A 14181-nucleotide genomic window follows, 5' to 3' on the forward strand; every position below is an offset into this window, starting at 1 on the left:
ATATGTGAGGACAATAATAAGAACAATGTAAATATCGGCTATAATTATGATTAACATCATTCTGTATAAGAAGTGATATTAATGAAACACTTCAACACAAAAGTATTAAGAGGACTCGGTGATTTGAAAGAGTCTAAGGTGATGGCACCCTACTCCAGTACTCTTGCCTGGAAAATCCCATGGACGGAGGAGCCTGGTGGGCTGCAGTCCATGGGGTCATGAAGAGTTGGACACGACTGAGCAACTTCACTTTCACTTTTCACTTTCATGCATTGGAGAAGGAAACGGCAACCCACTCCAGTGTTCTTGCCTGGAGAATCCCAGGGACGGGGAGCCTGGTGGGCTGCCGTCTATGGGGTTGCAGAGAGTCGGACATGACTGAAGTGACTTAACAGCAGCAGCAGCAGCAGCAGCAGCAAGGTGATCCTAAGGTTTCAATCCTATATACTGGGGAGTGTTGGAAAAATAAAGCTTATTCTTAGATATTTTTAATTTGAGATTACTGATTATATAGTTACAAATGCCTTAGAGACAAAGACTCAGGACTTGAAATATTGAGCTGGAATTACAGATTTGAATACTGGTAACAATGATGAGGTTGAAAGAGAAAATGTAATGTTATACTCAGCATTTTATAATGTTGTAATTTCATCCTTATAAAAACTTTTCAAGGTAGTTAATATCACTCCCATTTTAAAGCCGAATAACTCCATGTGCTGTGCTTCGTTGCTCAGTTGTGTCTGACTATTTTCAAACCCATGGACTGTAGCCCGCCAGGCTCCTCTGTCCATGGGGATTCTCCAGGCAAGAATACTAGAGTGGGTTGCCATGCCCTCCTCTAGGGGATCTTCCCATCTCAGGGATCAAACCCAGGTCTCCTGCACTGCAGGCAAATTCTTTACCGACTGAGCCACCAGGGAAGCCTGAATAACTCCATAGTTAAATCTAATAACTTGTTTGAGATTAAATAGCAGCTTGGTGGATTATTTGGAATTAGAAGACATCTTTCCGTTTATCCATCCAATGGACATTTTTCTTAAAGATGGTTTTTTGAAAAATAATTTTATTTATTTTGGCTGTGCTGGGTCTTCATTGCTGTGTGGGCTTTCTCTAGTTGTAGTGAGCAGGGGCTACTCTCTAGCTGTGGTGAGCAGGGGCTACTCTCTAGCTGTGGTGAGCAGGGGCTTTCTCTAGCTGTAGTGAGCAGGGGCTACTCTCTAGCTGTAGTGAGCAGGGGCTACTCTCTAACAGTAGTGAGCAGGGGCTACTCTCTAGCTGTGATGTGTGGGCTTCTCATTGTGGTGGCTTCTCTTGCTGTGGAGACAGGCTCTAAGGCATGCAGGCTTCAGTAGATGCGGCTCCCAGGCTCTAGAGCACAGGCTCAATAGTTGTGGCACACGGGTTTAGTTGCTCCTCGGCATGTGGATTCTTCCTGGATCAGGGTTTGAATCCATGTCTGCAGCATTGGCAGGTAGATTCTTTACCACTGAGCCACAAGGGAAGTCCCAAAGATTTTTTTTTTTTTTTTTGAAGCAGTTTTAAGTTCACAGGAAAATTGAGAGGAAGACGCAGAGCTTTCCTATATGCTCCCTGCCCCACTCATTCGTAGCTTCCCCCATTATTGGCATTCCCCACCAGAGAGTTTACAGCTGATGAACCTATACTGCTATGTCTTTAACACTCAATGTCCATTGTTTACAGAGGGCTCACTCTTGGTGGTGTACATTGAGTAGGTAGATAATCATGTTTCATTGCCTTCATCTGTAGACACTTGTTGTTTGTCCAGAGTAGGGGGGGGCACAGTGCTGGATGCTGAGGATTAAGAGCAGAAGAGACCCTGGTCCTGTCCTCAGGAGGAGCAGAGCGCAGGCCTGCCTGTCTTCAATCCTGGGCTGTTTCCGCCTCACCACACTGCGCATCCTCTGCATTTCCCATTCCCCCGTGTCTCCAGAAAGCTGACTAGAAGGGAAAGTAGGCGGGGCATCTGGAACAGAGATTCATATTTATTCTTCATTCATCTATTCATCCCTTCATTAGAGTATGTATGTATGTTGGTCTCCCGCATTGCAGGCAGATTCTATACTGTCTGAGCCACCAGGGAAGCCCATGTATATATGTTAACACATTCCAAGTCTAAACAGAGCTGTGTGGTGCCCCTGGGTATTAGCTGTGCCTTGTCAAGAGGTGGACACTGAGCCTTTCCTGGTATGGTTTCTGGGAGGTAAGGAAGGGCAGACATGATTTTCCCCATTATGTGGAAGACAGTTCCAAAAAAGGAAGCAATTTACTTGCAGTCATTTAGGTAAACAGTGTTACTGCCGGGTATAGAAATTCAGCTCTCTTCATCCATTTCATGACAGAGTTAAAGGAGCTCTTATTCTTTTTAGCTTTCTTGGAAAAAAAAGATGTAAGGTTGGGAGGGGTGTGGGTAGGGATTGAATAATCGACTTCAAACGTGTGAAGGGTGTTTCTGCAGCCCCAAGTCTTCTGAAAACCATCCAAGAGACAGTGAACTGAAAGCACACGAGGATGGCAGGAAGTTAGCACGCTAAAGAAAAATCTTTTTGGTTGACAGAGCGAGGAAGGCTGTGGTGTCACCTTTTCTGGGCTCTTTCAGACTTGGAGGAGCTGTTAGTTCCTGCGTCAGCTCTGTTGGGAGAGTCTGAAGGCTGAGAGAACACCAGTGCTGCAGCTCCTCACTGGCAGGGCCACATCTTTGCTTTGCTCTCTCTGCTTTCATTTCATTCTCTCTGCTGTTCATTATGCAGAGCATCTATTTATTAAACTTCTTTGCTTGCAGTTCTGAGCTTGCAGCTGTGCACACTAAGGCCATCAGAACCAGTTAACCCCTGCTCTAGTCTAGTGGCTTCTGATCTTAGATGCGCATGTATAGTTAAAGATGTTGAATGTACACAGGCTCAATCTGACGGCTTAAACACAAATCATCCATTCAAGTCAAAGTGTCAGAGCCAGACTCCGAAGCCCACCGCACTCCAATCCTTTCGACCTGTTCTTCCCTTCCTAGACGTCCCAGGAGTTTGTGGAGAAACTGACCAAACGACTAAAACGACACCCCGAGGAGACGGGAGGCTTCCAGGAGGCACCCCTAGCCTATGATGCCATCTGGGCCTTGGCACTGGCCCTCAACAAGACGTCCGGAGGGGGCGGCCGTTCGGGCGTGCGCCTGGAAGACTTCAACTACAACAACCAGACCATAACTGACCAAATCTACCGGGCAATGAACTCCTCGTCCTTTGAGGGTGTTTCTGTGAGTTACAGCAACCCCTTTGCTGACCTCAGTCCTCCCATCCGGAGAGACCTCTCTGAGGTCTCTCTGGAGACATGCCTTCTGTCTCAGTTACCTCTCTGCAATAATCAGTCTCAGACCAGGGAAGTAGGAGCCCCCAAGCCAGAAAACCCCACAGAAATCTAGAAGAGCAATGATACATACCATTTCCTCCAACCTCTCCCCTCACTTTTCTCAGTCCTGATGTTTATGAGTCAGATGAAAATTACAGGATTTTAAAAGAGGAAGCAGCCTGAAAGGTCCTCTCCTTATTCCTCTTAAAGTGGGGAAATCAGCATCCAGAGGGACTTGGTGACTTGCTCAGGTCACACAGCCAGAGGCCAGGTCCCCTGGTGTTCCATCTGGGGATTTTTCCCATTCAAATCTCCTGGGTGAAGCTTCTTTTCCAAAGAATAATGTTTCTAAAATCTAGGGTATGGGCATCTGGGGTATGTCCTATATGCAGGCAAATGCCATAAATAGAATTCATTCAGAAGCTCAATTACTTCAAAAACATAAGGATTCAAAGAGGCCCTGATGTTCTCATTTCGCTCTTGCTTTTATCCCCTTTGCCTTCCTCCACATGTTTCTCCCCCTCAGGGCCATGTGGTGTTTGATGCCAGCGGCTCTCGGATGGCATGGACGCTCATCGAGCAGCTGCAGGGTGAGCATGGGGATGTGGGGGGATGGGGAGGTCAGTGGGGGGCCCAGGCTGGGGCTGGGCTAGGATACCATCTGGGAAGAGAAACCTGGGAGACATGAAGACATTGCCTTGGTGCCTCCCTACCTCCTGCCTGCTCTTCCATGTTCCCCAAGCTTTTAAATAATGATGATACTGATAATAAAAAGCTTAGCGATGGGTGAATTTCTTTGAGTTGCAGTGGTTGTGCATGCAAATTGAAAACAACCACTCTTTTCCCCTAATGGCCCCCATTTTGATTTGAGAAATTTCCCTCTGGTGGGTGACTTGAGGGGTTCATGACTTGTCAGTGGCATATTCGTGGACCCAAGGAAAGCTGAATCTAGGAAACATGCTATTTTAAAGGGAACCTATTGCATTTCCTTGATATGTAAACAATTAGCTCTGATTTTTCTGCAGTATATCTAGTTTGGCTCTTCTAGATGGTGTATGCTTATAACTTCCCACAGTGAGGTATTTGCAAAACTTGTGAATTAGTTTTTCAACTCCACTCCACTCAGACTCTTAGAGCAGAGCCAAAAGAACCAATTCTTGGCCTCTTGTGAAAAGTTTCTTTCTTTTCCTTCTCCCAACCTCCTACATCCTCTCAGATCTTTATAACCAGGACAAGAACGAATAGACTTCAGCCACGGTCCAAGGGCTGTGAGTTGGCTTTAGAAGAAAAAGTTATGGTAACTGGGGCAGCTCTAGAAATCTTAGGAGTGGCTGAATTTCACTTTGTGGCTTTTTAAGAGGCAGATGCAACTTGTGTGAGAAATTAGAAGCCAAGTCAATGGATGAGAAATTTCTAAAATTAAAATGAAAGCCTCTGGGAAAATAGATCTTGTGATTCTATCAGGAGAGGAAGAATAAGCAGAAACATGTTTAAAGATTTTTAAGCCAGAATCACAGTGAGAGGCATTTTTCTGAGGTGTGAGCCCGTGGAATGGGCGGCAGACATCCTGTGCAGCGCTCTTCACTGAAGGGTTTAAAGCATAAAAGACATTCTTGTTTCTTTGTGTGGGCTTCCCTGGCGGCTCAGCGGTAGAGAATGTGCCTGCCAGTGCGGGAGACATGAGTTTGATCCCTGAACCGGGAAGATTCCCTGGAGAAGGAAATGGCAACCCACTCCAGTATTCTTCTGGGAAATCCCATGGACAGAGGAGGCTGCAGGCTGCAAGTCCATGGAGTCACAAAAGAGTCAGACATGACTGAGTGACTAAACAGCAATTTCTTTGTGTTGCCTTGGAATCTACCCTATAGTGCTTTTCAATCAGATCACTGTTTCAAGTGGCCCCCAGATCCTTCCAAGTATCCTTTGGGGGCTCAGGTGAAGGGAGAATCAGATAATGACCATAGAGATCTACTTTAGGGAAGTGGGAGGTTGAGAATGCTTGGGATCAGCTCTTCACCTACCTGTGGTTACCTCTATCATCTGTCCAGGTGGCAGCTACAAGAAGATTGGCTATTATGACAGCACCAAGGATGACCTTTCCTGGTCCAAAACAGATAAGTGGATTGGTAAGTGGATCTTGTTTATAATTTTCTTTAGCCCTTCTGAACCACTGATGAATACTATGTTTGAACGAGGGTGGGGTGGTTGGTACCATGGGGTTGAAATGTCCTAAGGAGATGAACCAGGGGCTGGGTTTCAGAGAAAGGGAATAAGACCTTCAAGATGTGGGTAGGAGACTGGTGTATTTGGAGAGGGTATAGGTGGTGGGTAGCAATGCATTTTTAAAAATAGTACATTCCTGGGACGACTGGGGATTAGGTCCAGGGGGTGGGAAATGAAAACTGCATTTGGCTTTCCCAGATGTTCTGGTGACCTGATGTATCTGAATCAGTTACTTCAAGCCTCAAGTTGCCTCTTAGGTTTCTTAGGAAGACGGTTGCTTAAATTATAGGAGAGGATGTAAAACCTCATTTAATTGTCTTCTGTTAAAATGTGCTTTTTAAGGAGAGAAAGGAAGAAATTATATTCTTTGTGTGCTTGGTGGGCTAAATAATAGGAAGTGGGAAAGATACTCAAGGTGGGCAAAATGAGGACTCTATTGATCAAAAAAAGGCTTGGTGTCTTCAGGAGGGGGAAGGGCACAGCCATGGGAGACAGCTGCCATCTGCCCTACCCAGCTGAAATCTAGTAGTTCTCAGCACTGCTGGAGTTCTGAATTTTTTTTTTTTTATAATTTGAATTTAGGACAGTGTTCTGTATTGCTATAAATGCTGCATGGCCTAAATTATGCTTTTTTTTTTTAAAGCTCAGCAAATTGAAATTAGTACCTCCCCCTCCTCTCCCCGCGCCCCCCCCCACACCCCCCCCCCCGCCGCCCCCTGCTTTCTGTGAATTCTGTGACAACTTTGAGCTTCCCTTTAATAATAACTGAGAAACACCTTTGGGACTATCACCTGGCCAGGGTTAAAATCACAGATCAGTTTGTTTTTTTTTTTTAAGAAAATTCCTCCAGAGGTTAGGAGGCCAGACTCTATTATGAGGCACTTTAGCTTCATGACTCTATGACTGTCTTTTGCAGCTTCTGATCTGAGTTGTAAGAGACCTCATAAAAGTTATTTCTTAGTATCCCCTTCTTTCCCTTCCATTTTTCTTTCCTGAAAGATGAAAAAACACAAAGAACAAAAAGCAACAACAAAAATACTACAACTTTGGTGATACAGCTCAGCCTCTAGTTCCATCTTCTTGTCTCATTTCTGATTGCTTCCTAAGAGCCAGAGAATCAAAGAGCATTTGGGCCGCAGCAAGCCCTGATTCAGGGCAGTGAGGGCCTCCTGTCCTCAGAGTTAAGACCTGGGTGCCCATCAGCAGCTTGGTCCTTCTCCCCTTTCTCCTGTCCCGCCTTCATGCCTTTGTCCTTCCTCCTTTCTCTTCCCCCTCCCCTGTGCCACGCAGGAGGGTCCCCTCCAGCTGACCAGACCTTGGTCATCAAGACGTTCCGCTTCCTGTCACAGAAACTCTTTATCTCCGTCTCCGTTCTCTCCAGCCTGGGCATTGTTCTAGCTGTTGTCTGTCTGTCCTTTAACATCTATAACTCCCATGTCCGGTAAGTTTCTCTGCTGACATTTCCCTGTCCTGTCTGCTTCTCTAAGATAAAGGTCATTTGCTTGACGGGAGTGAGAAGGAACGTATGTAGCTCCTGAGGCCGTGTGTCTCTGAGATTGCCACTCTGGATTAGTGTTTGCCTAGTGACCACTGGGAACGAAAAGGGGGAAGCTAGGTATAACTCCCATCCCTGCTCCAAAGCAGCTAATGGAAAAATGAAAAAGCTTTTGGGATCAGGTAACATAATTTAGGGCTCTAAAGAGTGTGTGTGTGGCAGGGTCCTGTGCCTGGGAAGCCGTCTGTGGGCCCCCGTGACCGAACTGGCTTCGTCTCTGATGCCAGCTCCAAGGCCGCCTGCCTTTGTCTCCCGGTCCTGAGGTTGGGGTCAGGCCGTTGCGGGGTGTTTGGGGAGCTGAGCCTCCCTGGAGAGGAGGGTAATTCTGCTCTTCAATCTCTCCCACCCTTCCGCCTCTGCCTTAGTTATATCCAGAACTCACAGCCCAACCTGAATAATCTGACTGCTGTGGGCTGCTCACTAGCATTAGCCGCCGTCTTCCCTCTCGGGCTGGATGGTTACCACATCGGGAGAAGTCAGTTCCCTTTCGTCTGCCAGGTGAGGAGGGGGTGGCAGGTCGCCTGCCACAGCATGGCTCTCCGGCCTGCCCCCTCAGGAGTGCCTTCTGTGATGCGCCGTCCCCTGCCTGTCCTCCTTGTCTTTCCTCCTTGTCCCTAGTTCTTCTCCTGACATCGCCGTCTCATCTCTGTCTGGCTCTGTCCCTTCTTTCTGTGCCTCCAGACTTTTTCATTCTGTAGCTGGCTTGTCAGTTCCAAGGTTGCCATGGCATGCCTTGCAGAGAAGGGTGGGGGGAGGTATTGAAGGCGCAGGAAGGGGTCTGCACAGAGAACCTTTGGACAATGGTGGCCTGTCTGTGGCGCAGGGGCTGAGAACAAGAACTGGGGACTGCCCGTGGGAGCCTTAGTTGTGGTTGGGAAGGACGGAGGCGGGGATCTGAACCAACAGCAGGGAGAATTGGGGGAAGGGACCACTTTCACACAGGGAGGAGGCCCTGTGGGACTCTTGGCACATGGAAGATTCTGGGGCTACAGAGTAAGCCTGGCTTCAGCGGCAATATTTGGTTCTTTCTTATGCTGCCCCTCTCTTTCCTGCCCATTCTCACTCTTCTCCTCTGCTCTGTACCTTTCCTGATCACACATCTGTACACATGGCATTTGCACATACATACACCTACAATTCTTCAGAGAGACCCAATACTGTGGGAAAGCAGATAATTAGCAGCGACACACAAGAGGTATCAGAGCAGGGATCTGCTGTGGGAGCGAGGAGAAAGCAGCTGACTGTCCGAGTGGCTGCATGGACCTCACCAAAGGCGGCATGTGAATTGTGGAGGATGCAGGGGCTTTTGTCAGCTGGAGAAATAAAAGAGGGTTACTCCAGGAATGGAGGGAGTGTCCTGTGGGTAGCAGAGGCACAAAAGAGAGTAGATCAAGGGCAAGGGTAAGCAAGCAAGCAGTTGAGCAGGGCTGGAGCAGGGGCAGGTGAGCGTCTGCGGCAGGTAAGGGTCTGGGGGGAGAAGAGGCTGGAAAGGTGGGTGGGACCATGTTGTAAAGGGTCTCATGCCGCATCTGGAGGTGTTCAGGCTGCAATCTGCAGGCCTTGGGGAACAGTCAGAAGTGATTGGCTATTAAAACCCATTTTTTAGCAAGATTATCCAGGTGGCAAAGTGCAAAGAGACTGTCTGCTGCCCAGTAGCCCTCCCCACCCAGCCCCTACTGGCTGCATCCTGCCAGTCTGGTCATCTGTTCCCTCCTACAGCCCTGCCCCATCCTGGCACTGCCCACCTGCTGCCCTGCCCTATTCTCTCCTGCTCTCTCTCCTTTCCTAGGCCCGCCTCTGGCTCCTGGGTTTGGGCTTTAGCCTGGGCTACGGCTCCATGTTCACCAAGATCTGGTGGGTCCATACAGTCTTCACAAAGAAGGAGGAAAAGAAAGAGTGGAGGAAGGTGAGCTGCTCTGGATCCTTCAGCCCCTAGTGCCTAGGCTCTCACGGATTGGGAGGCCCTGTCCCCTACCCCAACACGCCTGTACTGTGTGTTGACTCAGACCCTGGAGCCCTGGAAGCTGTACGCCACGGTGGGCCTGTTGGTGGGCATGGACGTCCTCACCCTTGCCATCTGGCAGATCGTGGACCCCCTGCACCGGACCATTGAGGTACCCTTTGCGGAGGCGCTTGGGTCAGGAGGCCTTGCAGGACACACTGGTGGAAAGGCCTCGGGAGCTGCAGGGGGTCTTGAGGAGAAGAGCTGCCCATGGGAGGTGTGTTCCAGCCCTGGGTATCTCAGCAGCTCTCCCTGCTTTCTGGAGGGAGCCCTAGCAGACACTCTGAGTTCCTGTGACGAAAGGAAGTGTTGGCGATCTGGGAGGATGGGCAGACTTTCAGACATCGTGAACGTGAGGGAACAAGCACTTATAAGGTGTTTAGGCAAATGTTCCCAGGCCTGGAGTTGGCTGTGGCATGAAAACTGAGGATCTCTTCAGAAAGAAGGGGCAGAACTGGGAGTCGGGAACTGAGCAGAGGTGGGGAGGGGAGAGGAGGACAGCAACCATCTTGCCTGTGGCTCTCTCTTCCTTAGACTTTTGCCAAGGAGGAGCCGAAGGAAGATATTGACGTGTCCATTCTGCCCCAGCTGGAGCACTGTAGCTCCAAGAAGATGAACACGTGGCTTGGTGTGCAGGGTGTGGGGGAAGGGTGGGGGAGATGCCCATAAAGGGGGGCTAGTGGGGAGGGAATGTGTGTGGAGTGGGCAGTAGCTTTGAAAGGGGAAGGGTCTTTGGAAAAAGAAGCAGAGAACTCATGTCAACTCAGTTGGAATCTCGTCCTGTTTGCCACTGCATTAGTCTTTTCTGAGCTGGGGGAGAGTTGGTCTTTTGCCTGAGGTGCTTAGTGTCCACCGCAGGGATGAGGCAGAGCTTGTGTTCATCAGAGGGACCAGTAATGTGGCCTCATCCTCATCTCCATCTCTGTCTGGTTCACTCCCTGGAGTGAGACTGGGGCTGCGAGGGGTTAGGCCCCTTTGGCCCTTTTAACATCACTCTGACCACAAATGGCAAACCTGCCCTCAGCGAGGAAAGCCATCTTCCCACTCAGGGTGAGGAGGTGAGACACTGTGTGTACTGACAGCCACTCAACCATCATCGTCCTGTGTGATGGGGCTCTTAGTCCCAGGAGGAAGCAATGAGGTCAGGGCGAGTTGGGTGGGCCCAGGGGCAGTGGACAGGGAGGGGTGTACTAGGTCAGAGGGGCTGGGTTGGAGAGGAGACCCCCATGTCATTGCCATCAGAAGGAGCACAGAGAAGCGGGGAGTGAGTGGAGGATAACCCTTCCCTGCCATCCTAGGCATCTTCTATGGTTACAAGGGGCTGCTGCTGCTGCTGGGTATCTTTCTGGCTTATGAGACCAAGAGTGTGTCCACTGAAAAGATCAATGACCACCGGGCTGTGGGCATGGCCATCTACAATGTGGCGGTGAGCTCCCTGGACACCTGGCATTGACCGTGGGGACTGGCCACAGCAACCCAGATGGGGGTGGCCTGGGAAGAATGAGGTGCCTAATGTGGGGTCAGTTGGGTGGAAGTCTTAAAACGTTTTCTAATGCCTTGGGTTTGAAAAGCACTTTATAAATGTATAAAGTGCACATCAATCTTCGTATAACCACCCAGTGAAGTGGTGATTAGCATCCCCACTAGACAGATGTGGAAGCAGAAACAGGTGAAATTCCTCATCTGTGGTTCCCAAGCTGGAATGTGAATGAGATTTCCTGCCAGAGGTGCTCAGGACTGGCTCTTAAGGACTCTGATGTGTGTAAAGAGATCCTGGGGGCTCCTGTCTGGAGGGAGGGGGCTGTCCTAGACTTGAAGCTGGTTTGGGACAGTTTATCTGGGATTCTTACCAACCTACAGTTGAGGATGATCCTGACTATTGTTCAGTCGCTAAGTCATGTCCTACTCTGAGACCCCATGGACTACAGCACACCAGGCTTCCCTGTCCTCCTCTATCTCCCAGAGTCTGCTCAAAATCATGTCCACTGAGCCAGTGATGCCATCCAACCATCTCATCCATGGCTGCCTCCTTCTCCTATTGCTCTCGGTCTTTCCCAGCATCAGGGTTTTTCCCAATGAGTCGGCTCTTCCCATCAGGTGGCCAGAATGTTGGAGCTTCAGCTTCAGCATCAGTCCTTCCAGTGAATATTCAGGGTTGATTCCCTATCGGTTTGACTGGTTTGATCTCCTTGCCGTCCAAAGGACTCTCAAGAGTCTTCTTCAGCACCCCACAATTCAAAAGCATCAATTCTTCAGTGCTAAGCCTTCTTGATGGCCCAACTCTCACATCCCAACTTTGGGTCCTTTTTGAATGGGAAGTTCCCCAGGAACCTGTCTCCATAGACTTTGCTGGGGGAAGAAGATCATGGCTCTTGTCTAAGCCAGCAGGTCTGTGACCCCACACACGCTCTGCCCCCAGGTTCTGTGCCTCATCACTGCCCCGGTCACCATGATCCTGTCCAGCCAGCAGGATGCTGCCTTTGCCTTCGCCTCTCTCGCCATAGTTTTCTCCTCCTATATCACCCTGGTGGTGCTCTTTGTGCCCAAGGTATGGCTCTGGTTGTCCTCCCAGCCTCTCCAACCTACTTTGTGCCCAAGGTATGGCTCTGGTTGTCCTCCCAGCCTCTCCACCCTACTTCCCTTCCTCCCACTTCGTCCGTTTTGGGCTCGGCTCCCTCTTGTTTTCCTTCCTTCCAACTGCAACCCACCATGAGCTAATCGCTGACAGTCCCTGCTGGCCCATCCACACCCCCAACTCCCGCTCCCAGATGCGCAGGCTGATCACCCGAGGGGAGTGGCAGTCGGAGGCACAGGACACCATGAAGACAGGGTCCTCGACCAACAACAACGAGGAGGAGAAGTCCAGGCTGTTGGAGAAGGAGAACCGCGAGCTGGAGAAGATCATCGCCGAGGTGTGTGGTGAAGGCAGAGGTGGTGGCAGGTCAGGGAGGCCCACGTCTCGGGTGGGGTCAGGCTTCCAGAGGTAAACCCTGAGATCGGGGTTCCTGTGCAGGTGATTTACCAAGGGAGGGTCTCAGGAGACAAGCTGTCAGGGAGTGAGTGGAGAAGGACAGGGAAGGGGAGAAGGTGGAGTCAATCTTAGGTAAAAATCTGAGAAACTGCTGGCCTCAGCGGGTGGAGGGGCTCTGGAGCAGGAACTACATTGTTGACTCCACCTCCTGGAGGCGAGGGCGTGGCCCTGGGCTGGGCGTGGCTGGTTGTGGGGGTTGAGTATACCCTCCAGGGAGAGGGGTCTGGGCAGATATGATATGCAGGGTGTTTGCAGTGGCCCCAGCGGGAGTTAGGGGCCAGTGCAGTATCAGGCTGGGGGTATTCAAACTGGGTTGGCATTAAGCTGTTGAGTGCGTTGTCGGAAGCGCGTTGTCGGAAGCGGAAGCTATGTGCTCGGCCCTGTCTCCCCTCTCCCACCCCCTTTCTTTCCCTGATCTCGACTGCCGCCCCACTGTGTTCAGTGTGTGCTTTCGGCTCTCCCTGTTCCTGCCTGGTAGTTCCTGTTCCTTTCTTCTGTCCGTCTTCCCCTGTCCCTTTCCCCCACATTTTTCTCTGCCTCTCCTTCCCTCCTCCCACCCTTCCCTGACTTCTTCTCTCCCACTCGCCCGATTGTGTTCTTCCTCCAGAAAGAGGAGCGCGTCTCTGAACTGCGCCATCAGCTCCAGTCTCGGCAGCAGCTCCGATCCCGGCGTCACCCTCCGACACCCCCAGACCCCTCGGGGGGCCTGCCCAGGGGGCCCCCTGAGCCCCCTGACCGGCTTAGCTGTGATGGAAGTCGAGTCCACTTGCTTTACAAGTGAGGGAGGTGTGAGGGGGGACAGGCAAGTAGGGGGAGGCAGAGGGGGAAGGAGGGGAGCTCGGGAACGAAGCAGGGGATCCGGACCCTAGGTGGGAAGAACACCGTTCCATCCCATCTCTTGTAAATACCTGCCCTTCTTGAGTCCCAGAGTCCCAGGTTCCAGCATCGTGTGAGTCTCCATGTGAGTCTCCAGTGCTCTGGGAGCCAGGCCCTGTTCTCTCATTCATTTGAATCATTGTCTATCTCTACTTCATAATCAAGTTTGTACCCAGCTTGAAGCTTCTCACTCATTGGCTCCTTGGTGCCTCACGATACACACCCCCTCTTCTTTTCCTCTGGTTGCCACTACAGCCCGGCAGACCCCTCACCTTTGTGCTCTGCTCCCACCGGCAGGGGCCACCCCAGAGTGCTCTCCCCGTGGCAACAGAGCCTGGCCCTTTCTCTCACCATCCTCATCTCCTTCCAACCCACTTGCCCCATGTTTTATCCCTCTTGAATTTAGCTTTTGCAAGGCACGCACTCTTTTTGTCAAGGGTCACATGCTCCTTCCCTCTTCCCAACACACATCTATCCTCCCTGTTCTCACTTTCCTGTTTGCACGTGTTTCACATGTGCTCTCTCCATTCTTCCTGTGGCCGCACGGGCCCTGCTGTATTGCCTCCCCTCATGGCTGCGTGTGCCCCCTCATGGTCGTGGATATGCCCTTGGGAGAGCTGTGTGGGTGGGCGTGTGCCATTTGTACACGTCTAAGTTTACCTGTGCACTTGCCCTGTGTGCCCTCGTGTACCCTCTTCTTTTTGCACCTTAAAATCATTGTGTCCTTCCAGCAGAGCCATATGCACCCACCCTGCACATTGTTACGCACTTACCCCCATTCCCATCTGGTGTGGCCGTCCACGTCTGGGTCCACATCACGGTTTCTGCTCGCACTCACCCTGCTCTCCTTTGTGCTCTGGAGCATCCTCGGTCCACACTCACAATCCTCCTCTATAAGAGTGTTCCCTTCGGTTTTGTATTTCTCTGAGGGAAAGAAGGGAGAAGAAATGGGGGCAGGTTTGGGGAGCTGCTTGCAGTGGGTAGTTGGTGAGAAGCCTGACCAAAGGAAGGCACCCCTGACTGTGGAGGCAGAAGATGGTCCTGTGTGGCGGGAGATGGTGTCCTTTTTGCACTGTGGTGTCTTGGGGAAAGGAGCTCCCCAAATCTCAATAAACCAGTGAATGGAGTGACTCA

The 14181-nt window shown here is 50.6% G+C and overlaps 1 protein-coding gene across 1 annotated transcript in view; it reads left to right on the forward strand.

Annotated features, from left to right (window-relative positions):
• Nucleotides 1-14181, forward strand: part of GABBR1 (gamma-aminobutyric acid type B receptor subunit 1) — a 29487-nt gene extending 15306 nt beyond the window's left edge. Inside the window, exons 12-23 of the mRNA XM_069564365.1 lie at nucleotides 3026-3268; nucleotides 3887-3950; nucleotides 5409-5486; nucleotides 6874-7024; nucleotides 7504-7636; nucleotides 8928-9044; nucleotides 9145-9252; nucleotides 9675-9768; nucleotides 10439-10566; nucleotides 11560-11688; nucleotides 11909-12052; nucleotides 12779-14181. Of these exons, the coding sequence (XP_069420466.1) occupies nucleotides 3026-3268; nucleotides 3887-3950; nucleotides 5409-5486; nucleotides 6874-7024; nucleotides 7504-7636; nucleotides 8928-9044; nucleotides 9145-9252; nucleotides 9675-9768; nucleotides 10439-10566; nucleotides 11560-11688; nucleotides 11909-12052; nucleotides 12779-12952 (1563 nt within the window). The 3' untranslated portion in view covers nucleotides 12953-14181. The remainder of the gene's footprint in view (nucleotides 1-3025; nucleotides 3269-3886; nucleotides 3951-5408; nucleotides 5487-6873; nucleotides 7025-7503; nucleotides 7637-8927; nucleotides 9045-9144; nucleotides 9253-9674; nucleotides 9769-10438; nucleotides 10567-11559; nucleotides 11689-11908; nucleotides 12053-12778) is intronic.

This window comes from Ovis canadensis, chromosome 20 (assembly GCF_042477335.2).
Source record: "Ovis canadensis isolate MfBH-ARS-UI-01 breed Bighorn chromosome 20, ARS-UI_OviCan_v2, whole genome shotgun sequence".
Classification (NCBI taxonomy): Eukaryota; Metazoa; Chordata; class Mammalia; order Artiodactyla; family Bovidae; genus Ovis; species Ovis canadensis.